Consider the following 27,111-nt stretch of genomic DNA (forward strand, 5'->3'; position numbering starts at 1 on the left):
CCATTTAATATTATTAACATTTACTTTGTCACATGGAACAGAGTGACCTATATGTTTTGGTACTTAAATTATTTGTTTTGCTTAGATGGGCATTATTTAGAAAAGCCAGCCCAGTAACTTTGACCATCAACACTGTGGATCTGCTTAATAATAAAAATACTGAAGAGCAAAGGGATGTTATCTTTTCAAAGTTAGATTAACTTCAAAAATATAAAATTTATATTAAGGATTAGTAGCTTTCTGCTGATGGGATAGAAACAATAATCCTACGTTGTTTTGGTAGCCAGTACTTAGTTTTCATGTTTTGAACATTTAAAATCTCTAGATTCCTCTAGCCAGAAGAAAAATACTTGGTTGAATTGCATGTTATAATATTAATACTGGGCAATATAAAGGGTGAAAATATAGTAAAATACAGTGACTTTTAATCTTTCAGGTCACAAATCCCATTAAAAGGCTGTATTAAATGAGTACTATAGAACTCTTTCCTCAAAAAAAATATGGTATCTTTCTTCATAAATAGATACAAAACTGCATACATCTTTTGATGATTCATAGGCTTCTTGAACTCGTAGACCTCAAGGTAAGAATCACTGGTTGAAAGTTTTATTAGTATTACAAAGCTCTTTGAATTCTTGATCTAGACCACCACTTGTGCTCATTCTTCATTTTTTTCTTGTGACTTTTTGTTACTTATTATGAACTATTTATATATTTGCAAACATTCACTTAACTAATCTTTTTTAGTTTGTAGAGTCTGTCTTTATTTCTTTTTTAAAAAGTTTGTTTTTGGGACACCTGGGTGGCTTAATGGTTAAGTGTCGGCCTTTGGCTCAGGTCATGATCCCAGAGTCCTGGGATCAAGTTCTGCATCAGGCTCCCTGCAGGGAGCCTAGTTCTCCCTCTGCCTGTCCTGCCTCTCTCTCTCTCTGTGTCTCTCATGAATAAATAAATAAAAGATTTTTAGAATTTTTTAAAGATTTTTAAAAATATTTTATTTAAATTCCAGTTAGTTAACATGCAGTGTAACATTTTTTTCAGGTATACAATATAGTGATTCAACACTTCAATATATCACCTGATGCTCATCACAACCTTAATCTCCATCATCTATTTCCCCTGTGTCCCCCCCACTTCCCTTCTCCTCTGGTAACCATCAGTTTGTTTTCTATAGTCTGTTTTTTGGTTTGCCTCTCTCTCTTCTTCCCTTTTGCTCATTTGTTTTATTTCTTAAATTCTACATGTGAATGAAATCATAATGTAATTGTCTTTTTCTGACTGACTTATTCTGCTTAGTATGATATTCCGTAGCTTTGTCTATGTTACTCCAGTGGCAAGATTTCATTTTTTGATGGCTGAATAATATTCCATTGTATGGGGGCACCTGAGTGGCTCAGTGGTTGAGTGTCTGCCTTTGGCTCAGGTGGTGATCTCAGGGTCCTGGGATCAAGTTGTGCATCAGGCTCCCTGCAGGGAACCTACTTCTCCCTCTATCTATGTCTCTGCCTCTGTCTCTGTTGTCTCTCATGAGTAAATAAATAAAATATTACAAAAAGTATTCCATTGTCTGTATATACCACATCTTTGTGCGTTTGTTGGTGGATAGACACTTGGGCTATTTCCATGATTTGGCTATTATAGATAATATCAAGTGCTGAAAACAGTCCCTCCTCTTATTAGGGGAAACTCCATTTCAGGTGCAGCAGTAGATTATCCGACCAGTATCTCTAGGCAACACCAAAGATCGTTACAGAATCTCTGTTCTTCCCTCTTGATTTCTGAAACCAAAATGGCAAATTTAAAGGTTAGGTTGGCATTTTATTTACTTATACTATTTGCAGCCACCTTGAATAATGACTCATAAAGAATAAAAATGATTTGGTTTTATTAATTATATACACTGTTACAAAAATTAAGAACAAGAGTAGGAAGTACTGTTGGAAGTATGGTAGGAACTATATAGACAAAAGTGTATATTAAATACAAATTCATTTCTTTTGCACGTTCCTTCTACCTGGCAAATGATTATAACTAGATTTCAGTTAAGAGTAGAATAGACATGGTACCCTGAGTGGCTCAGTGGTTGAGCATCTGTCTTTAGCTCAGGGTGTCATCCTGGGTCTTGGGATCAAGTCCCACATTGGGCTCCGTGCGAGGAACCTGCTTCTCCTTCTGCCTGTGTCTCTGCCTCTCTCTCTCTGTGTTCTCTCATGAATAAATAAGTAAAATCTTAAAAAGAAAAAAAGAGTAGAATAGACACATCTATTTTGTATTAATGTTGAAATGTAAGTAATGGATTTTAACAATAGCATATGAAATTAAGTTGAAATTAATGAAATGCATAATGGAAAAACAATACAATTTTAAGAGAGAGGTGTGACTTAATTTTACTCTTTCAAAATGCCCTGTTAGAAGTTAATTATGCTTACAGTTTACCTGGGACAAAAATTCTTTGTGTGTCCTACCTCAAATAATAAGTAAACTGTAAAGTCTCCTTTATTTTTGAAATCTTGGAGATCTAGGTCCAAGTCAATGTATAGAAAAAGATAATATTTGTCTTCCCAGTAGTGTTAGTTACTAAGATACTGGCTGGCATTGTTGAGGCACCATGGGATGATAGAGCCAATAGTGGTGTTTAGAAATGACAGTCAGAATAGGAAAGGAGAGCTCTGTGGTAGGAACAAGAGAAGAACAGATGGACTTCAAAGTGCTTACTGGTTGATTTTTAAGGTATCCTTTACAATTATAACATCAATTTTTTAAGTTTTGCAATCTGGAATTAATTTTGTATTTTGGTAATACCACATATAATTTATTAAATTTTAAATGTATTCTTCAGAAAATATTTACAAATATTTAATTTACTCTTTTTTATTATTTATTTATTTATTTATTTATTTATTTATTTATTTATTTATTTATTTATGATAAGAGAGAGGCAGAGACACAGGCAGAGGGAGAAGCAGGCCCCATGCCGAGAGCCTGACGCGGGACTCGATCCTGGGACTCCAGGATGGCGCCCTGGGCCAAAGGCAGGCACCAAACTGCTGAGCCACCTAGGGATCCCCTTAATTTACTCTTTCTTTAATGCCTTTTTTTTTTTTTTTTAATGGAGTTTGAAGTTGGATTTCTAGTAATCTGTATCTTGGTTTTGGTTATTTTCTGAAGACAGAGACTTTTGATAATAGAAAATTAAAACATAGTAAAACTTGAAACTCGACGTCAGGTCTTTGAGGCATAGTCAAGTTTCTAACATATCTATTACATTTCACATTAAATACTGTGAGAAATTACTGTGGTATTAGAATTCTCTCCTATACTTTAAAGCTGATGGTACAATAGTGGTTGCTACTGCTAACACTGAGCTCCCAACACTGAGTAATTCTTGCTGTTATCCTGCCTAGAATGTCAAACCGAGGATTGGCTTTTCGACTCCTATGTCATGTCTCAAGTTATAGCTTACCTGTCCCTAGTTGTGCCTTCATTCTAATATTGGAGGTCTTACACCCAAGTCTTATACTAGGCCCCGAACTTCCTTTCACCCAGCAGGTTCTCCGTTTAGGAACTGGGTATATGTATTGATCTTTCTCTTGGATTCTTCCATAGTAGCCTATATAGTGTTCTGGGCCTAAATATTTGAGTGTTTTCAACCTTCTTATTCCAACAAAGACCTGAGTATACACAGTTACTAGTTTGGACTCATGGTTTGGGGGTTGTCTACTATGTTCTAGGCTCTGTGTTAAGATGATATGTATGTATGTGTGTATGCATGTACTTGTGCACATCTGTGTGTACTTACATTAAATACTTGTGTACATATTCACGTATATATGTTTGTATTTTTAACGACATTATAAAATATATATTTTCCTCCCATTTTATAGATAAATCAAGCCTTAAAGCAGATAAATAAATTACTTATGGTCATAAAGGGATAGACAGTCTGAGAACCAGAATTCAAACCTAGTTCTTGCTCATTCATTTACTCATTTTCTCATCGAGTACCTTCTAAGTACCAGGCATTATTCTAGGTTCTGAGAAGTCAGTAATGAATAAAAATCTTTGTAATTTTGGATCTTATTTGCTATGTTAGATGGTGATAAGAGTTGTGAAAAAAATTAGTAAAAGATCAGAGAAGGGGCAGCCTGGGTGTCTCAGCGGTTTAGCACCGCCTTCGGCCCAGGATGTGATCCTGGGAACCCAGGATCAAGTCCCACGTCGGGCTCCCCTGCATGGAGCCTGCTTCTCCCACTGCCTGTATCTCTCTGCTTCTCTCTCTCTCTGTCTTCCATGAATAAATAAATAAAATCTTTAAAAAAAAAATTAAAAATATTTTACAAAATGGTCAGGGAGGGTAAAGGTTGAATGGGGTTGCAATTTTAAGCAGTATTGTCAGAGAAACTTTCATCAAAATGGTGACATTGAGCCACAAACCTAGAAGCTTGAGTGAGCCATGAAAACACCTGAGAGAAGATGGTCTTGGACAGTTAAAAACAAGCCCAGAGACCTGAGTAAGCACATCCCATGTGGGCTGTCAGCAGAATTCTAAGTGGGAATTTCTGTGCTCCCTAGAATCCACATGGAACATTTGTTGTCTGTATGCTTTGTAAATGTTGACACATGTCCCATAAATTAATCTCAAATTAGCTTTATTCAGGTTCAGTTATTACCTTGCTACAATGTAGTAATAAGCACCTTGGAAATGTTTATTTTTTTATTTTATTTTTTTATTTTTAAAGATTTTATTTACTTACTCATGAAAGACACAGTGAGGCAGAGACGTAGACAGAGGGAGAAGCAGACAGGGAGCCCGATGCAGGCTTTGATGCCGGGACTCCGGGATCACGCCTTGAGCCAAGGGCAGATGCTCAACCACTGAGCCACCTGGGCATCCCGGAATTGTTTATTTTTTAATCAGTCTTACTTTTTATTTACCAAATCAGTTTCTAAATTGCTGTTTCTTTGTATGATAGTTTTATTTTCCTTCAACTTTTCGTAGTTTATGAAAATGGTCTGTTATAGTTAAAGTATGTATAGTTCAATTTTCCTATTTTTATATTTATTTTTATTTTTGTAAGTAACTAAATGTAAAAAGTGCTTTTGAGATGGCTGCATGCACTTTATATATATAATATGAAGTTAATATTGGTACAGTAAGAACATGCATGTCAATTCTTTGCTAATTTTACCTTATTCTTTCTAAGAGCATGGTTTACATGTTGAAATGGCATATTTCATTTCATATGCAACCTGAAATTACTCTGAGGTAGCATAGGCAAAAAGTTTCCTAGCATGTAATTGAATGATAGAAGTTTTTTTTTAAAGCAGCAGTATATATATTATTTTCTTCACTTACATAATTGATAGGATTATGGAGATATATAAACATTCATAAAATTTAATGCATCCCATCTATAATTTTCATAATTCAGGAAGACAGACTTCAACTTTTGATTGGAGTCTGCTAAACAAATATAAAAGATTAAAGCCTAAGTCAATCGTTGTGGAAGTCACAGCCTTAAAATGTTTAATTAAATTTTCATTGAAAATAAGTAAGTTTCTGTTTTAGAAAACATGTTCTTTTTTTCAAGGTTTTATTTATTCATGAGAGACACACAGAGAGAGAGAGGGAGAGAGGTAGAGACACAGGCAGAAGGAGAAGCAGGCTACATGCTGGGAACACGACATGGGACTCAATCCTGGGTCTCTAGGATCACACCCTGGGCTGAAGGCAGTGCTAAACCGCTGAGCCACTAAGGCTGCCCTGTGGAAAACACATTCAACTCAGCCAACATTTATGAGCACTTACTGTGCCTATAGGAGTTTTATCGATTAGAAAAAAAAAAAAAATCACCTGTGAAGCTATTGCAGTAGCACTGGTGAGAGTTAATAGAGTTTGAACTCTGGCAGTGATAGTAGGGGATTGTGGTTAGTTCCACAGTGAAAGACATTTTTACGTTAAGATTGATGGATAGCTGGATATGTGGATTGAGGGCACAGGGAGCATTTAAGATAATATAAAGACTTAACTTCAGCACTGAGTGAGCAAGGACGTTATTAAACAAGATAGGAAATAGGAGAGAAAGGAGAGATTTGCAGAGCATAAGAATGTGCATTTCAATTTTGAACCTTTTGAATTAGAGGCACCTGTAGGAGATTAATGTAGAAATGAATATAAAACATTTCCATGTCCTTTAAAGATTATATTATTAAGAGGGCACTGTTGATTTTTCTTGAAATTCTAGGGCATGGGATAGTTGTAGGCTATGTGATAGCAATAGCGACCTTTGTCCTAACACCTGTAACACGGTTAAGCCTCATTATTTAGCACATGATTATATTTTATCTAGTATCGTATTGTAAATCTTCTAAGTTGCTCTTGTCTCACCTTATGATTGTAGACATTAGGACTGAGATGAGATTTTATTCTAACAGGCTCAGCAGTGCTATCAGAGTCCTCTAGCTGGCATCAGTGATCACTACCACCACAGAATCTTAGAATTTGTTTCTCCTAGTAGAGCAGGTGATGCTGCATGCAGTAGTAAGTGCATTAAAGAATTCCTTTTCATCTACTCATCCCCTACTGAGTGCCTACCAGGTATTCAAAGGTATTGTTGCTTTACAACTGGGCATGAAGCAGTTGGGTTGTTTTATTTCTAGAAATAGATAGCACAACAAAATCTTATTATAAAATCTTTTTATTTCCTTTTCAGAGACATCAGTTCTGTGTGTAAAAATTACTTTTAAAATTTCTTGAAACTTTATAATCACTTCTGGTAGACCAGGAGGTGTCGAGAGAAGTAAAGTGAAAGTATTAGGAACATGAAGAAAGTGAATATGAAGCACCTTAAGATACTACCATTGTATGGATCTCTGCCAGAGGGAATTCTTGCTAGACCCGATTCTGACAGTCAAATAGTTGCCTAGCAATTTTAACTGCTGTCTTTCCTGTTTGTATTTGTTGCTCTCTGAACTTACTGCTGTGGCATGCTAATTATCAAATTTGGGAATTACCTGCAAGGGCTGAACACTGCCTTGGGTCACATCCCTTGCCATTTGGTGTCTGTGCAAATGTGACTAACATGTAGCCTCTTAATTTCTTCCTCTCTAAATAAGAGCACTATGTAATCACTTCCTAAGACTGTTCTGTTAAATGTAAACTATTGAGCAGGGTGCCTGACATGTAGTGTATATACAATAAATATTAGTTATAATACTGATGAATTATGAATCCTAACATAGTATTCTTCCTTAAAGTGCTAGGTAACATTCAAATAACTATTTTTAAAACTTAAAAAAATGTAAATATGTAAACTGTGTAAAATGTAAGTATATTATTTCTATTTTATTTAGTTTTGAAGTGTTATTATTCATTCTTTACCATGAGATTTTCATAATCCAATGTGTATACATAATTTTTCTATCTCCTTGTACATTGATCTCTGCTGGTTTTTTAAAGAAAAGATAGAGATATCTCGATCTCATTTTTACACAAAATAGCTTCTCCTCTGCCTCTTCACTTCCCTTGCTGTCATGCCCAATTAACCTATATTACAAGAAATCTCTGTGCAATAGTGATGTAAGCTGTACAAAAAAATAAGAGTAAAGACAGCATGCAATCAAGCAGAACAGGTTCTTCCAGTAGGGGGAGATATTTACAAAATAATCAAGCCACATAAAATGCTGGTGCAGTGACAACACATTTAAAAACAAAACTTTCTCTGTGTAAAAAAATCCAGCTAATTAATAAATAATTAAATATTGGATGAGTAACACTGTGGTTTCTGTTTTGCCAGTTGCCGAACCCAAACTCCTTCTGCAGGTACCTAGAGAAGTGTGGTGAGGACTACATAGACCGCTACCATTGCCACATAACTTGTATTACATATTATATCAGAGGTGGAAGTGAAGACAAGAACATGATAACCACCCCCCCGCCCCGAATCTTTAAAAGTTGCTGGTGGAAGTTACAGGCTGGGTTACTTGAAAACAGTACAGAAGCTGTATTTCTGTAATTCAGAAAGATTTTTTTCACAGGTTCTAGACTATCTGAATAAACTGGTGTAGCCGTAAAGGATGTAAACTAATGGATGGAATCAGAACACTATACTATATATATATATATATTTTTTTTAAAGCATCATTAAAAAGATAATAGCTTTGTAATTTAGATCTCCAGATTTCTGAAATTACTGCAAGACCTATAATTAAAATCAAATTAACAACATTTAGATCTGGTTAGACTTGGGTTTTTTCAAGTATTTTCAATGGATAGTTAAGTTGGTATGAACCTTTATTTTTCCAACAGAAACATCACATTTCTTTCTGTTGGCAGCATTGTCCAATAACTGACTACTATAATAGTCCCTCTGCACCTTGAGATTTAGTACTCTTATTCTATCACATTCTAAGAAATTGCTGCCCTGGAACTTGGGGATGTTGAGACTGCCTTTAAACCTGAGAGTCTCACTTAATAGTTGACTGAGTTTTCCCCCTTTGTATCATGCCTAAATATTTTGATGTGGATTTTATTACTTTTGGCCGTGTTACTAAATTCAGTTTGTAAAATACCCAAAGAACTATATAATACACAAAATATATCTTAAATAAATTCACTATAGTAGTTTTGTAGCTTGAATTTCTATTTAGTTGAATCAGAAATGGAAGTTATAGGTCTCTGCCCATTTTATTCTTATTAATTAATGCAGTGTTACCAGCAACAACTTAATAGATATTAGCTTTAAAAAGATACTATCTTAACCATGTAATTTTTATTTAGAATTTTGCAAACTTCATCAATTTTCCTCTTTTAATTTTTGCTAGAGTCGTCATTATTCTGTGTGTTTAAATGAATTTTTATAATTTTTAAAGTATCTGTGGAGGGTCAGCTATGCTAGAATAGACTTCATAGTGTATAGTTTGGGTTCTCTGGTAGAACCAAAGTTGTTTTCTGGATTTACCATTCTTTCATAAGATGAACATTTTAAATCCTTGATTTAAACACTGGATGCATGGGGCTTTTTAATTATTAAAAGTAATTTTCAGTGAATGAACTTTATTAGACTGAACTATCCAAAGAGTTTATTTGAACCACTACAGACACATTGAAGTGATCTTTTTATGAGCTTCCTAAATAGATTAAGTATATTAAAAATGGCCATAAAAATGAAATTGAGCAAATAAAAAGCAGATCTGTCAGGGTACATATATGTTTCCACCTATTCTATTAGAATAGGTGAGATTATGCTGTAGTAATAAACCTAAAAACTTAATGACTAAAAAGAATGAGGTTTACTTTTTTTCTCTGTGTTGCAGACCATGGTAGTTTGACAGCAGTAATATCCACGTCATAGTCACTCAGGGACTCAGGTTCCATCTTGACGGATGCTTCAGTGATTACAGTTCTGAGAAAAGAAAGCATAGTGAATCCTCCAATTTTCTTAAAACTTCTGTCTGCAAATGACATAGTTCACTTTGGTGAGATGTGTCCACACCAGAGTTCAACAGGATACATGATCCTCACACAGAGAGAGGCGCTGGATGTTTGTATGATGGTTGACCATACTCTTCTTACTGAGTGAGCATTTGGAAATCAATAGTTCCTACAGTAAATGTATAGAATGTCTGGCTTAAAACTGACCAGGGAAAGAATGTTAACTCTTTTTTCCTGATTTTACCGTGACTAGCTTTAAAAAAAAATTTTTTTTTTAAAAAGAGTTTACATCTTTATTCATGAAAGACGCACAGAGAGAGGCAGAGACATAGGCAGAGGGAGAAGCAGGCTCCCCATAGGGCACCTGATGCAAGACTCGGATCCTGGGATTCTGGGATCACACCCTGACCCGAAGGCTCAACCACTGAGCCACCCAGGCGTCCCACCATGCCTAGTTTTAAAACTCATATTGACAGTGCATTGAATGCACACACATATGCACATAAGATTTCTGCATGGTCTTTTACAGTAACATTTATACCAATGGGGATATTGCCATTGTTCCACATGCAGTGTGCACAGGGAATAACAGTGTAGTGCAGGCTGATTGCCTTTTTTTTTTTTTTAAGATTTTATTTATTTATTTGACAGAGAGAACAACCACAAGCAGGGGGAGCAGCAGAGGAAGAGGGAGAAACAGGCTCCCCACCAAGCAGGGAGCCGGGCCATGGGGCTCCATCCAGGATCCTGGGATCATGACCTGAGCCAAAGGCAGGCGCTTAACCAACTGAGCCACCTAAGATCCTCAGACTGGCTGCCTTTAATTTCACAGTTGTAGGTCAGCCAGGACCGTTCATAAATTTAATGACCGCATTACAGTGTAGCAGAATTTTAAACTTTTATTTTTCTTCTTTTTTTCTTTTTTAATTTTGGCTTTTGGAAGAAAAAGGTCAAATTTTGATTTAGAATTTAAATATATAATTTTGTACACTATTAAGAGAAACCTGAGTGCTACAAATAACTAATTGATTAAATATAAATATAGTGGAACCATTAGAGATATTGTTAAAATTCACACCAAAATGAAAATATTATAATTTGATGTAAAGATCCAGTGTTTTTCATTTATTTTTTAAAAATCTCATACAAATTAGCATTAAGTAAATATTGCTAACATTTCTCTTTTTATCCTGGTTGTTTTAGGTATTACCAATTTTCCCAAAATATTTTGTGAAACTTCCCAGAAGCTGATGAGTGTGGAAGCCTTTGCTCTGGCTGTGAGATATTATTCTGTACAAAACTTAGGAATATGTACTCCTTTTGAACAGTTGCTTACAGCCCTTCGAGGAAGTCAAAAACAGAGAACTGGTGAGTGTGTATGTATGTTTTTTTAGTGCTAGAAGCGATATACTGTTCATATATGTTCCTATATTCTTTCCAATGTGTTATTTTTCTATCTGCGCTCTTCTAACATAAGCACTGATAGATTGGCTTATACTTAGATGAGTAGGTTTTCTTAAGCATCATGTCATACAGAACAACTCCACATTTTTTCTCTACATTTTAGTCCAGCTATCAGTCTTTTCCACAAATTGTTTTTTGTGTAAAGGAACATTTTTGTTCTATTTTATGTTTAAGATTTTATTTATTTATTTGAGAGAGAGGTGTCAAGAGAGAGCACTAACAGGGATGGAGGCAGAGGGAGAAGCAAGCTGTCTGCTGAGTACGGAGCCTGACACAGGGCTGGATCCCAGGACTCTGGGATCAGGACCCCGGCCAAAGGCAGATACTTCACTGACTGATCCACCCAGATGCCCCTTAGGGAACATTTAAAAAAATAATAATGTTCTATGGGTCTTCCTATTTATGTTCTTAATTCAAATTTTGATTTGTAGCAGCTAAACTGATAGAAATCTAACATGCAGACAAAATGGAATCTCTTTAATATTTTCACATATATAACTACAGAAAACACGAACATTAACTGATGATTTTTTTGTTACATTTTGTCATAGCAATATTTTAATTTTGTTTTATTTTTGTTCAGGTGAAAATGTGAAACTAGATGAATTTATGAATTTGAAAAAATCTCATGAAGTTCAGGCTATGTCAGAGCTGATCAGCGGTATTGCTGATTACTGTGGAATAAAGCAAGTAAGAGAATTTCCTTGTATTTTCAGGTATTAAAATTAGTGCCCTCTTTTTGTATCATATACATCTTATCTACAATTACTATCTAGCCTTTAAATGTTATTAAATAATATAGCTGATGTTAGTTATGTCAGACACTTTAAATATATGCTCTCATTGCCCAATATGGTGTGATGATAACAAATTTAAACTAAAAATAGATATGACTATTCATGTTTTGCCACAACTTTCACTCTTTTAAATTATCTTTGATAAGTTTCCAACTTGAGGCAGCATTATATAATGACATTCTGCAAAATTGTTTGCTGCTAGGTGTTCTCAGAACCTGGGCTACTGATGTGGTGTGGGGTACCTGCCTCATTATAGTAACACAAAGAAGCTATGTTTTAGAACTTGGATTCTTTCACAGTGTCAGAATCACAGTGATTCCTGTTGTGAAAAGTAGCTTTTATGAAGCATAGTAGTGTCTGATAGCAGATGTTAAAATAAAATTTAAAAATTGCCTATGTTGACCTATAAAAATAGTAAGTTATTTTTCTTATCTCTATAAGAACATCTATAGGGGGTAGTGAAGATTCTTCCCTCCTTCAATTTCGGTTAGGCGTTAGAATCTTTTCAATGGATTCTTCCAGACTTGTGGAGAGTTTGAGGATGATTAGAAAACTATCACAACTTGGGTGAGGCATGCGGAGCCACTTGTGATAACATAGCTCTCTAGGGTAGAGGCTAGAGGCAAGAGCTAAGGAAATAACTTTCCACCTTTTCTTTCATGTATCATACTTAGCGGTACCTATCTGGATCAGTAACTGGCTTACTATTGGCATTGTTACTCAGCTGGAGTACAATTTAAACTACTGCCATACATATTTACATGGATGGATATTAGAAACATAAAATTGAGTGGAAAACTTAAACACTTTACAGAAGACTACATATTTTATTTTATTTTGTTTTTAAGATTTTATTTATTTATTCATGAGAGACACAGAGAAAGGCAGAGACATAGGCAGAGGGAAAAGCAGCTCCTTGCAGGAAACCTGATGTGGGAGCCTGATGGGGGACTTTAGCTCCGGGATCACGCCCAGAGCTGAAGGCAGATGCTCAACCACTGAGCCACCCAGGCATCCCAACTACATTTTATAATGCCATTTTTTAAAGCTTTAACGTAAAATAATGGCATATTCTTAATACAAAAAATGCATGCAAAACAACTATTACAGAAGCAAGGGAATTATGAACAGCAATTTGAGAATAGTTGTTATTTCTGGTCAAGGAAGCAGTGAGATGAGATATGGATGGAAAACATCGCTGTGTGCAGTGGAGTTAACTCACATTCTCATTCGTATGATGGCTGGTGGGTTCACTGTTATAGCAGATATTGTTGGATGTCTAACCCAGATATTCTTGGACATTTCATGGTGTGCCAGCCTGCCTTCTATCTGGCAATATTTGCATTTTCCCCTATGGATTTTGTCTGGCTGCCAAAGCAAAGCACTACTTATATACAAGTCCTGGGAATTAGTTTTTCCCTTTGAACATCCTTGAATTAATGATTGATGAAAGTTCAATACAGATACATCAGCTCCTTGACATTTCAGGTAGGATGATTCTGAGGTTTGTGTTCTACACTAGCTCCTAAAATGTTATCTTTCTTAATAGCGTACCTTTTATTGGGCTTCCTTTTTCTTTCTGCTTTTTTAGTTCTCTACTTCTCTCCCAAATAATTCACTTATACTTAAATCTTTGTTGTAGAATCTGCTCCGTGATAACCCAAACTAAGATAAGTGTGATTTTTTTTTGTTGTACTTCATAATTTTACATTTAGACTGCGTTCATTCTTTATTTGTATGGAATATTGCATAATAAATAACTTTAAATTCATACAGCAGATTATATCTAAAGTACAGAGAAAAAAATTTGTAATACTTTAATGTATCATGTTAGACCTGCTTTCAGGGAACTTTATTATAGCACTGAGGCTTGTTCCTTAGGGAATGAAATAATCTAAATTAAAGACTTACAAAGTTTTTCTCTCAAGACCACTTTATAGCAGTATTTGATTCTCACATTAGTAAGTTTAAAGTCTATTATATATGTACAACTTTTATGTTTAAAATGCAGATTTAGGGATCCCTGGGTGGCGCAGCGATTTGGCGCCTGCCTTTGGCCCAGGGCGCGATCCTGGAGACCCGGGATCGAATCCCACGTCGGGCTCCCAGTGCATGGAGCCTGCTTCTCCCTCTGCCTATGTCTCTGCCTCTCTCTCTCTCTCTGTGACTATCATAAATAAATAAAAATTAAAAAAAAGATAAATATTAAAAAATGCAGATTTAATAAATATAGATTTCATGAGGATAGATAGAAAACCAGATTCTGAAATACCTAATTTACTAGTGATCATAGACTCCAAAGAAGAAAACAAAACAATTCTTTTTTTTTTTTTTTGCCTCAGCCACATAGCTCTCTATATGCCAAAAACCTTTGCTTCTCTCACTCACATTACCAAGGCTTCTTAATTTTTATTTCTAAAATATGTTTGTTCATTCATTTAATAGGTATTTCATTAGTTCCTACCATGTGTCAGCACTATTATAGATACTGAGGATGCAGTAGTGAACAAAACTAATGATATCTTTGCCCTTACGGCATTTATATTCTAATAGGGAGAGATTAATAATAAAATGATTATAAGTATTTTTTGTATATGTTGATATACTTTAAAGAAAAAAAAAAGTAAAGGAAGTAGCTAATTCAGAGATGGGAGATTAAAGTTTTTGATTAGGAAGGGAGGAATAAGTAAGAGGTAGATTCATTTGAGTTAAAGACCTCCTTCAGGAGGTAAGAAAGTTTCCCATTAGAATATCTGGACTAACAGCTTTTCAGATAGAAAGGTTAACATGCTCACTGGCCCTAGTAGGAGTATGCCTGGTGTGTTCTTGAAACAGCCTGAAAGCCAGATCAACGGCAGTGGAGAGAGCAAGGGCAAAGTAGTAGGAGCTGAGGTTGGAGCGGTAGAAGGCAGGTCATAAAGTTGTAGTCTTAGAAGCCATTGTGATATTTTGGGCTTTTATCCTGAATGAGATGAGAAGCCACTGAACACACCGGATCGCTCTGGTTGCTGTGCTGAGGACTGGTACGAAGCAGATATTTTCACTATCTTTGCACTTTTTAATCATAGTCTTTGTAGACATTCAAGCTGTTTTTTTCCAGAAATTGGCTCCTCCCTGAGCATGTGAAGAGGTTTCAGAGTTAAGGCAAAAATCCCAGTAACAAAGGAAGTTATTAGTAAGCAAGAGGTAAGATTAAAGAGCTGATGAGAGATTTTGCTAAGAGGAGTGGTATGATCAGACTTTGTTTTGCTCTCCTGAGAGTAGATTTGAGGGAAAGGAGCAGGGGGACTATTGAGGAGGTTGCTGCAGTAAATCAGGCTTAGAGCAGGTTGTGAACATTATGGATTTGCTCGCATTTCACATGGAGGGTATGAGAGAAAGAAAGGAGTCATAATATCCACCTGGAAAGAAGTATGGAGATATTACTGACTACGATGGAGAATCTTATGGGAAGGGCAGGTTTTACAGGGAATATCAAGAACTTAGTTTTGAACACCTTAAATTTGAGATTCTTACTAGATACTCATGTGGAAATGTTTAGTAGACTGTTGCATATAGGAGTATGAAGTTCATGGGAGAATTTTGTACTGGAATTTTATAAATTTGAAAGTCATTAGCTTAGAATGGTGATTAGATCTCTAGGTTAGACAATAAAACATAACTCTTCTAGACTCTGAACTCTAGGAAACAAACTGAGGGTTGCTGGGGGAGAGGGGGAGGGATAATTGGGAGATGGGCACTAAGGAGGGCACTTAATGTGATGGGCACTAGATGTTATATGCAACCAATGAATCACTAAAGTCTACCTCTGAAACTGATTTTTAAAAAGATATTTTGAACTCCTTATTTAAAAACAAAACAAGGGACACTTGGGTGGCTCTGTGGTTGAGCGTCTGCCTTCAACCCAGGGCGTGATCCTGGAGTCCCAGGGTCGAGTCCCACATCAGGCTCCCTGCATGGAGCCTGCTTCTTCCTCTGCCTGTGTCTCTGCCTCTCTCTCTGTCTCTCATGAATAAATAAAATCTTAAAAAAAAAAAAACCCTCATGTTGTAAACCTTAAATACAGTTTTTATTAAAAAAAGGCAAACAAATATAAAAAAATATATAACTCTTCTATATGAAGTTCATTACTGTACTAGTAGTGTTAAGAAATGTCAGCACTCTGTATAACAAGGTTTCTGTGGGAAGTCTCTTAAACAGAATTAGGAGACTAGGAAGATACCTCCCACCAGGCTTTGGACTGGAGAATCCTTTATTTTCAAATCCATAAGATGATCAGGAAGGAAAAGACTATTGCGAGTAAGGGGTAGGAGACCAGAATGGTAGAGATTTTGCTATTCAGACTAGATAGTTTGAAGGCAAAAAGTTGTATGGCTTCTGTTACTTGATTGCATAGAGGTTTTCGTTGTCTTGCTGCTACATACTCTACTAAAAGACCAATTTGAAGAGGGGTAAAAATCAACATGGATTAATAAAATAGAAGGATAAGTCAGCCCACAGATTTCCTAGGAAAAGTTGCCTACTAACAAAGATTTATTTTTTTTAATTTTTAATTTTTTTAAAGATTTTATTTATTTATTCATGAGAGACACAGAGAAAGAGGCAGAGACACAGGCAGAGGGAGAAGCAGGCTCCCTGCAGGGGATCCCCAGACCCCAGAATCATGGCCTGAGCCGAAGGCAGATGCTCAACCACTGAGCTACCCCAGGTGCCCCTGAAAAAGGTTATTAAATATAATATTGTGAAAACATGATTCTTAGAGTCTCTACAGCCATCTTAACAACTAGAGGTATTACAAATAAGATGTCCCCTGGGCTCTGTGTGGTTTGGCCTCTGAATGGTTCAGCCATTCTACTGCCAGATTTCATAAGTAAGGTGAATTTTCTTCCTTGTTCAAAACTTGATGTTCTATTACTTGCAGCCAGAATATTTTTGATTCACAAGTAGAATCACCATAAACAGTTAAATGAACAAGCTCAGTTACCTCTTGGTAAGAAAACATTGGTAGGAACAAATGTGCTGCTGCTTATAAGCAACCCACTGGTTGCTAACTTTAAGGTTGTCATCAGCATCAGTAAGTGTGTTTCCTAGAAGGAAAGGAATAGAGAGCTTTGCTTTCCCTGGAGATTCAGATAGGGAGGAACTGATTAATAGTTTCTACTGTATAGCCCTTGTATTCATGAGTCTGGGAATGGTATCTTCAGTTAGACTGTAATTCCTTAAAATTAAGGTATATATAATGCTTCTATATTTCCTATAACACCTGGCCCAGAGATGAACATAAAAAAGGGTAGAGGGAGTTCTTTGTAAGCTTATTTATGGGGATTATAAGGGAGTCTTACCTATGAGCTCCTTGAATTACAAGACCCTAAAATTTTTAAGGATTTAATTAATGGCATTACTTCAAATATAAAAATGTCTCCTTAATGGGCTCATACTTATATCAGAGTTTAACTGATTTTAGGATAGACATAGATTAGATACTGTTTTCTTGGAATAGTCTTGCTGTAATTTTTCATTTATTTCTTACGGAATGACATGGCAATAAAATAGCAATCTTGGTAATATTTTATTTCTCGTTTTTAGTTCTGTTGAGGTATAATTTACATAGTCACCAATTCTAGGTGTACATTTTGATGAATTTGGTGTGTGCAGTTGTGTGACCACCACCATATTCAAAAAATATTTGTCACCATAAAAAGTTTCCTTTTGCCCTTCTGTAAGATATTTCTTTTTCCACTCTCAGGTAACAACTGATCTGCTGGTAGTAGTTTTTTAATTTTGTTTTGTTTCGAAGTAAACTCTGCCCCCAACATAGGGCTCAAACTCATTACCCTGAGATCAAGAGTCATATATGCTACCGACTGAGCCAGCCTGGCACCCTTGACCTACTTGTAATTTTGAATTTCTGGAACATCATATAGATGGAATCAAATATATTGAGAACTTCTGTGTTCGAATTGTTTCCTTTAGCACATAACTCTTGAAAGTCATCAATGTTTTTGTATTTATTCTTTGTTTTTCTTTATGCAATGGTATGGCTATTACAATTTGTTTTGCCATTCACAGGTTGATGGACATCTGTGATGTTACCTTTTTTTTTTTTTAAGCTCCTATGAATATTCACATACAAGACTTTGTGTGGACATGTTTTCATTTATCTTCAGCAAATAGCCTACAATGGGATTTGTAGGTCATATAAAAGGTGTATATTTTAATTTTATGATGAGCCACACCATTGTTTTTCAAAGTGCCTGTACCACTTTACATTTGTGAATATATCATTATGATTTTAGTTTGCGTTTCCCTGATAGCTAGTGATGATGGGCATCTTTTCATGTTGGCCATTTGTATATCTTCTTTTATGAAGTGTGCATTCAAATATTTTGGCAAGTTTTAAGTTGTTTGTCTTATTATTGAGTTGTAAGAGTTCTTAAATATTTCAGATACAAATCATTGGTCAGATGTATGTTTTGCAAATACTTTTTTTTAACTATGTGTTTTAAATATCAAAAATTTGAATTTTAATAAAGTTCATTTTTTCAATTAGTTCTTTTGTAGTAGATACTTCTTTAAGTCCTACATAAGAAATCTTTGCCCCTCTCAATGTCACAAAGATGTTCTCATACTTTCTTCCAGATTTTAGTAGTTTTTATTATCACATTTAGATTTGGGATACACTTCTAATTAAGTTTTGTGTTTGCTGTGTGACAGGAAAAGTGCATTTTTTCCCCCCAGGGAGTCATCCATTATACCAGCACCATTTGTTGAAAAGGTTATCTTCTCTATTGGATTACCTTAGCCATTTTGTTAAATATCAGTTGATTATATAAATGTTGGTCTATTTCTATATGCTGTTCTTTTCCATTGATTTATTTATGTATTTTTATACCAGCACTATGCTATCTTTGATTACTGTAGTTTTATTTATTTATTTTTTTGATTACTGTAGTTTTATATTAATTCCTGAATTAGGTTACATCTTCCAACCATTTTTTGCAAATATTTTATTTATTCATGAGAGAGAGAGAGAGACAGGCAGAGGGAGAAGCAGGCTCCCTGCAGGGGGCCCAATGCAGGACTCGACCCCGGGATCACACCTGGGCTGAAGGCAGGCGCCAAACTGCTGAGCCACCTGGGTGTCCCTTCCAACCTTATTCTTTTTCAAAAGTATTTTGATTATTCTAGGTATTCTGCCTTTTTGTATAAACTATAATATCTACTTCTAAATTTTTTAAAGAGACCTTGTTGGCATTTTGATTAGGATTGTGTTGAATCTGTAAGTCATTTCGGGGAAAATTGACATCTTCATTTTGAGTCTGCCATTTTGTGAACATGATGTATCTTTATTTAGATCTTTTAAATATTTTCTCTGCTTTTATAGTTTTCAGTGAATAGGCCATGCAGAACCTTCACTGAATTTATTCCTAGATATTCTATTTTTTTTTGCTATTTTAATTCAGTTGGTTTTAAATTTGTTTTCTAATTGTCGCCCTTTGCCGCTATATTGTGTACGTTCTGATGCTTCATTATTAATCTCTAATGATCCTGTATCCTGACACATTGCTAAATTCACTTGCTAGTTCTTTTAGTTTTGTATATTCCTTTAAATTTTCTGCATAGTCATGTCATCTATGAAGAAAGACAGTTTTATTTCCCATGTTTATATCTTTTACATCTTTTCCTTGACTTTTTATACTGTCTAGAACTTCTTTTAAAATGTTGAATGTAAATGATGAAAATGGTTGTTTTTTAATAGGAATCAAAAATTAAAACAAAAAAACAAACATAACAGGTTGTATAAATTATACAACCATTTCTTTACTTGCTTAAAATTTTTTTTAAGATTTTATTTTTATTTATTCATGAAAGACACGGAGAGAGAGGCAGAGACACAGGCAGAGGGAGAAGCAGGCCTCCTGCGGGGAGCCCAGTGTGGGACTCAATCCCAGGAAGCTGGGATCACGACCTGAACCAAAGGCAGATGCTTAATTACTGAGCCACCCAAGTGCCCCTTAAATTTTTTTTAAAAAGATTTTATTTATTTGAGAGAGAGAGGAGGGAGCGTGTGCACAAGCTGGAGGGAGGAGCAGAGGAAGAAGCAGACTCCCCAGTCAGCAGGGAGCCTGAAGTGAGAGTCCCGGGACTCTCAGATCATGACCTGAGCTGAAGGCAAGATGCTTAACCAACTGAGCCACCTAGGTGCCCCTACTTGGTTTTTAAAAAGGTACTAAAGATGCTTTCTGTTCTCATCTGACTAAAATCCTTTAATTCATTCTGTTTTTCTTACTTTAGGTAATTGACCTGGGTTCTGGGAAAGGCTACCTAAGCTCTTTTTTGTCCTTGAAGTATGGCTTAAAAGTTTATGGAATTGATTCATCAAATACCAATACTCATGGAGCTGAGGAGAGAAACAGGAAATTGAAGAAACATTGGAAAGCCTACCATACTCGGTCAAAATTAGATGCTAATGGACTGGCATTAAAAATGGCAAAAGAAAGGAAAGTGCAAGATGAAATTAAATATAAAGTAGATATTGAGGGACAATGTAACAGCAGTCCTGCGAATCAAGAAAAGATGTCTACTTCAGATTTTTTGCCGGATTTTTCGGATTCTGTAATTTCTAACATTAGAGCACAAATGGAAAACCTACACGTGTATTCACATCAAGAAGAAAACTTGTGTTTTGAAAATGCCTTTTCTCTTATAGACCTTTTGCCTATTAATGCTGTAGAACCTACTTCATTTCAAACACCTAAGAGAAAAATGTCTGAAGCAAATAAAGAGAGAAGAAAAATGACATCAAAGTCAAATGAATCAAATATATATTCACCTTTAACATCTTTTATCACTGCTGATTCGGAACTGCATGATATTATTAAAGATCTGGAGGTTATTTCACTTTTGAATTCCTTAATTTCATTTTTAAAAACGCTCTAAGACATAGAATTAAATCTTAATAGTAAGCTTACTTGACTTAATCTTATTTGGTTACATTAATCTAAAGGACCAAGAAATATGATCAGAGGCTATATGCAAACAATTACAAGAATCTGTCTAATATAAGATTAGTTGGAAGAATGTTCTCTGAGTCCTTGAAATCATTCTGAGTCCTTGAAATATTAAGATCTTTGACTGCATGTATGTGCCCACACATTCTGTACACACATTCTTTATGTGTGTACATTTGAAACAAAAAATTTTTCCTGAATTTCATATTGCCATATTTGATATAGTGAATAAACTATACTCTTGGTGTTGGAGTAGAAATGCCAAGTTAGCACCACCTATTCTCTATGACAACATTTTATAAGTTTTGGTAGGCAGTTTGTGAAGAACTTAATAAAAATATTGAAGAAGCTGTAAATGTGTCTCAGTTCACAAATTTGTCCTAATGTAAGCTTCATTTGATTGTCCAGTCTTTAATATGGGCTAGTTGTTAAGCAGATATTAGTTGCAAAAGATATCAGAGAAAATTCAAATGGATAAGTAACTAAAAACATTAGAAAATAAACTCAAGAGTGTGTTAGTTATGATAAAAGATCACAGTCATTTTGCCTATAAAGGAAATAATTATTCATTTAAAAACATACACTACTTTCTAGGTAGACTGTGATCATTTTTAAAAGCCCCATACATTCTAATGAACATTTAAAATCTTCACCTGAAATTTTTTTTAGCCTTCCTCTTACTAATTCCAAAATTTATTTTTTCTTTTCATTTTTAAAGGATTGTTTGATGGTAGGTTTGCATACTTGCGGTGATCTTGCTCCAAATACTCTGCGAATATTTGCTTCCAAATCTGAAATCAAGGGAGTTTGCAGTGTGGGTTGTTGCTACCACCTCTTATCTGAAGAGTTTGAAAACCCGCATAAAGGTACAGAGTTTTCTATACCTCCTAATTATATTTATTTGAGCATAATGACTGCTTTCTGTCTCTCCTTTTTTTTTTATTGTTTGCAATAACATTTTGAATTCACATTTACGCATTTTATTATATCATCTTACGCATTTTATTATAGTTTTTTGTTCATGAAAAGGTCTTAATGAATGCTAAACACTGCAAATATTTAAAATTTTTATAGGTACATTTGAGAACTTCTGTTTAAAAACACTTGTATGATATACATTTACTTAAATAGTGAAGCATAGTTATTTTGAGATGAATATAGAGTTGCAAAGTTTGCTTTATATTTAAAGCCTCTGTTTTGTAAGCTGTATTGATATTTGTCATAAAAAAAGTTCCTTACTGTATTTTGAAGAGTCAACGTACTCTGATTTTAACAATCTGCATAACAGCAGTTGCATCAAGATAATATTCAGGGATCCTTGGGTAGCTCAGTGGTTTAGCGCTGCCTTCTTTGCCCTGGGGCGTGATCCTGGAGTCTCAGGATCAGGTCCCACATCAGGCTTCCTGCATGGATCCTGCTTCTCCCTCTGCTGTGTCTCTGCCTGTGTCTCTCTCTCTGTCTCTCATGAATAAATAACTAAAACCTTAAAAAAAATAATATTCAAACCGTTCCCTGGACTGAGAAGGTACCTGAAGGGTACAGTACAAAGTACTTAGGTAGGACTTGAAGCATCTCGTAGCCCTTCTTCAGAGCCGCTCCCGAAACACCTATGTCTAATCCATTTTATATGCTCTTTCTGTAAGATGTAGTTTCAAAAGCACTGGTTCAGATTAGCTGGTTATTTAGTCTATTAACATTAGCAGTTCTCTTTTCTATTAGTATAATGGATTCTTTATCAACATGCACCATCTTGTTAAGAATTTTACATCAGGGACATGTGTGGATATGGATGGTATTGTATGCTCTTCTCAGTTTTAAAACCCGGGTGAAGATGAAATTGTAATTATTTTTCATTCAGTCATGTCCAAGAGGTAAAAATTGTGATTGTATAATTCTACTGAAATTTGACTGGATGAAACAGAGGTCATCCTTAAAACTGACAAAGATTTTTGTGAAATAAAAGTCCATTGAATTTGAATTCTTTTGTGTGTCTTAAAAAGTATCTTTTAGGAAAAGGTGCACAAAAGTAAAGTTGTGAATAAATAGAGATACACACAAAGAAGGCAAATTGGCAAAAAGTTAACAACAGTTTGGTTTACATGGAGAATATATATATTTGTTATGCCATTATTTCCAACCTGTCTCTGAGTACAAAAATTTTCTAGTAGAAATTTGGGGAAAAAAGTAAGCCCAAAAATAGAAAAAAAAAAAAGTAACCAAAATATATACAGAAGTATTTTACATTATCTTACAGTCTTGTACATCTTTCCTAAAAGATGAAGAATAACCTTCTATACAATCACAGTTGTACCATTTTAAAAATATTAGGTGAGTAGTGTTTTCCTGCATCAGCAAGAGATTTTATGTAGGGGAGGTTTGGTTTGTAATTCAGCAGCTTCCTATTCTGTGGGTACAGTGAAATGGGTTTTTTAAAATATAATTGGCTTATTTAGAGTAGGTGTAGATGCTTGGTGTATTCTTCAGTTCAGAAGTATTGTCCTCTACAGTGTAAGATCTTTAATTTCAGCTGTCTTTTTCTCTCATTCATTTTATCATCATCATACTCCCAGAGATGCCTTCCCCTTCCAAAGGACTTCCCTTGCCTCTGCAGGCAGTACTGTTTTAGGACTGCCATCTCTGGTCCTACTGGACCTTTGCAACCATTGCTGTGTATCATCAGGTCTCAGACCTAGTCTCAGTATTTCTCACCAGCCATGGGATCCTCTTTTTTGACTTTGTACTCTATTCTAATACCCATTTTTCCACACCTGATTTTCCCTCTGGAATGATCCTCTCAGCTGGTTCTGCTAGTTTAGGATGTTTATTTACTAACTTACATTTAAATCAAAATTTGTAGTGTAGTTGTGGCTTATGAATAGTTTTCTTTATTCTATGTCTGGTTTTTGTCAAACATGTAATGAAACTCAGATTTAAGGGACTCATTATTTTATGACAACCAGGAAGTACCATTGGTACATTTTTTATCATGTCTAGTTCTCTAAATCTATTCCTAAAGGGTTTGGTAAAAGCCATTTGCCAGGGTAGAAAAAAAAATTAAGAGAATGCATACTCACTCGTTTGTCTATCCATTTTATTTTATTTATTTATTTTATTTATTTATGAGAGAGAGGGAGAGAGGCAGAGACATAGGAGGAGAGAGAAGCAGGCTCCATGCCGGGAGCCCGACGTGGGACTCGATCCCGGGACTCCAGGATCGCGCCCTGGGCCGAAGGTGGGCGCTAAGCCACTGAGCCACCCAGGGATCGCCAAATCTATCCATTTTGTATTAGCCTTTAGGTACTTTTCTTTTTTAAGATTTATTTATTTTAGAGCACGTATGAACAAAAGGAGGGGCAGGCAGAGGGAAAGGGGGAGCGAGAATCCTCAAGCAGACTCCTTCCTGAGTGTGGAGCCCCACACTGGCTCCGTCCCAGGCTCCAAGATCATGACCTGAGCCAAAATCAAGAGTCAGCCGCCCAACCAACTGAGCTACCCAGGTACCCTTAGGTACCTTTTCTAAGAGATTATTGCATTAAACTATTGACAAGTGTTTATTGACCATGTATTTGAACAAAAATGAAAAATATACTTGATTAGGGCATGTTCAGTGGAGAAGTCTTTGAAGAATCTGAAAGGAGAGGGAAGATAGTAGCATCTGCATCTTCAGTCATTCCTGCTTCTTTCCTGCCATGGAAAGAGCTGATATGTTTATGAGTCTTTAGAGTGTAGGTACTGGTTCTTGGTCACTTTTGTATCTTTAGATACTAAGCACATTGCCTCAAACATGATGCCTAGAGATCAGTGTTTGTATAATGTGTGTATAATGTGTGTTGAATAGATAATTTAGAACAAGTGACTAGCAGTAGAAAAAAAAATCACTATCACTGTAATGGCAGCTGCATTTCTTTCTTTCTCTCTCTCTTTCTTTTCTTTCTTTCTTTTTTTTGAGATTTTTAAAATTTATTCATAAGAGACACAGAGAGAGAGGCAGTGACAGAGGAAGAGGAAAAGGCAGGCTCCCCATGGGGAGACTGATGTGGGACTCGATCCCAGGACCCCGGGATCACGGCCTGAGCCAAAGGCAGATGCTCAACCACTGAGCCATCTAGGTGTCCTGACAGCTGCATTTCATACTGGTAGGAGACAATATGATTGAATAAACATTTCTTGACTAGTTACTATTTTCAAGGCTTGGTACTTGGTACTTCATGTATAGTAGAGATGAGGAGAGGCTCATAAAAAGTCAGTACTTTGGAAAAAAGTAAAAAACTCAAATAGATGCCAAGCAGAGTTCAGTTCAGTTCAACATTCATTGAATGCCAGCTGTGTTCCATACTGTGCTAAGCAGTGATGATATTAAAATGTATGAGATACCATGTTCACCCTCAAGAGATTAAAAAAATAGCCCTTAATCCTAGGAACCAGAGAGTCCCTGTTAGTAACTTAATTTGCAAAAAATCAACATAGAAAATTCAAATAATATAGAAAGATATTAAAAATAAAAATAAAGTCTCCCGACCCATATTTTTGCTTTCTTGTTTGATTTTCCAGAAAAGATCATGTGTACACATATGTACACACTTCATGTTCTTCTATTTTAGGGAACCAGAAGATAAACAATTCATTTTTTCACTTAATATATTGTAATCTTTTCATATCTGTACATACAGTGTTGCCTTGTTCTTTTAAGTGACTCCAAGGGATTTCATATGCTATTTTTTATAAAATATGGGAAGAGTGTTTCCCTGAATTTCCTAATCCTCCAACATTAGTTTCAAAAGAGTGTAGTAAGTGCTTACAAGACAGAAATTTATACCTGTGGATCTTTTTTTTTTTTATTTTTTTATTTTTTATTTTTTTTTTTATACCTGTGGATCTTATACCAGAATAACACGTAGCTCAGTCTGTGATGGGGGAGTGAGAGTTGAGGTTATGCTCCCAGCGTGGTGAATACCCTCTGTGACTTAAAAGATCAGTAGGAGTTAATCAGACAAAGTGAGAAGGATATTACAAACAGTAAACAAAGGCATAGGGTGATGAGTGTTCACAATCAGGTTTCCTTCTCTTTGCTTTCCACAGTCACTGTTTCTCTTTTCTCCCATCCTTTTTTTCCTTATGTCTTTCTCAGAAGCAGTGATAATAATCCTCATGGTCATTTCAGTGAGTAAAAAAGCAGCTTTAAGAGAGAATGACGCCTCCATTTTCGGATTTCAGTTTACCTAAAAGTCATTTCGCCAGAATCTCTCTTTGGTTCTTTTAGTTTATTTATTTAGTACCTAATTATTCATAAAATAATCCTTGAGTCTTCTGGGAAAATTAGGTAAACCAGACAACTACATATCTTCACACTCTGGAAATGGAAGTCTCTCAGTTAACAGATCTCAAGCTTTTGGTCTTGGATCCTCTGCTTCTCTAGTGTGGAAGTTAACCACTGTTCAGTGAGTGAATAGGACATTTTTGGCTCCAGGATTTAGACAAGAAAAAGTGTTGGGAAGCTTTATAACAACACTGACTGGCAGCTACAGACTCATTTTCCCTCCTTTTAGGCAGGATTAATTCAAGGAAAGACTTTCCTATCAAAAGATATCTTGAGAATCACTGAGGTTATCAGGTAAACAATACTAGGCTTAACTGACAAAAGCTAATAGTGGTATCTTAGTACTGCTTGCTTTCCTTATGCATATCTGAAACAAACAGAAGATTGTGAGTTTTCCTTGTCAGGAAAGCAAAGAATAAGCAGAAAGTGACAGGACTGGGTGTTATGATGAAGTAGGTAGAAATGTATACAATAGGAGTACCTTCAAATACTTTGGAGGTCGAGAAGAGAGGTGGAAAGCCAAGAGACAGGAGAAAAATATAGAAAAATAAGTGATAGGAGCAACAAAAACAGCCTTTATTTGTGTTACAGTTTTGCCTAGCTTTGGACTGTCACATTTTCTCATCTCAAAAGCCAGATGGCAAAGGTAACTTACCCCCTTCTCTTTTTCCCAGGTCTTATCTCCATTTTCTTGCCTTATCTTGGCTATAGCAAAAGGAAAAGATGAGAGCTATCTCCTGCAATTTTTATAACAGTATCTCTAGATTCTGGCTGCCCAGCTAGATCAAATATGGCACTTTCAGTATATAGATGCCAGGGACCTGCTTCTGAACTTCTGAATTACAATCTCTATGAATAGCACTTAAATATAAATATTTTTAAGAAGCTCTATAAGTAATTCTGATGAACAGCATGCTTGAAAACAGGATATTTATTATGATTCCATAAGGGGACATAACAGAGTTCTAAAAGATGACTTGTAGAAATATATTCAAGATTTATTTATAGTCATTTCAGTCTTTCCCATGTGTAGACTTAGAGAGTCTACTGACATGCCAGTTTGCAGATCCAATTCAGAGACTGGACCCA

The 27,111-nt window shown here is 35.5% G+C and overlaps 1 protein-coding gene across 13 annotated transcripts in view; it reads left to right on the plus strand.

Annotated features, from left to right (window-relative positions):
* METTL25 (methyltransferase like 25) overlaps positions 1 to 27,111 on the plus strand; it is a 130,555-nt gene that overhangs the window by 12,634 nt on the left and 90,810 nt on the right. For 8 of the 13 annotated variants that reach the window (XR_007402216.1, XR_003133380.3, XR_007402215.1 and 5 more), the window contains 4 exons: positions 10,637 to 10,801; positions 11,481 to 11,587; positions 19,990 to 20,586; positions 21,424 to 21,571. Coding sequence is in view for 1 of the 13 variants with exons in the window: in XM_025439428.3 (XP_025295213.3) it covers positions 10,637 to 10,801; positions 11,481 to 11,587; positions 19,990 to 20,586; positions 21,424 to 21,571 (1,017 nt within the window). In the remaining 12 variants the exon portion in view is untranslated. Of the gene's footprint in view, positions 1 to 436; positions 584 to 10,084; positions 10,272 to 10,636; positions 10,802 to 11,480; positions 11,588 to 19,989; positions 20,587 to 21,423; positions 21,572 to 27,111 lie in introns of those variants that run through there. The other 5 variants (XR_007402222.1, XR_003133386.3, XR_007402220.1 and 2 more) reach the window with 3 other exon arrangements.

Source organism: Canis lupus, chromosome 15 (genome assembly GCF_003254725.2).
Source record: "Canis lupus dingo isolate Sandy chromosome 15, ASM325472v2, whole genome shotgun sequence".
In the NCBI taxonomy this organism is placed as follows: Eukaryota; Metazoa; Chordata; class Mammalia; order Carnivora; family Canidae; genus Canis; species Canis lupus.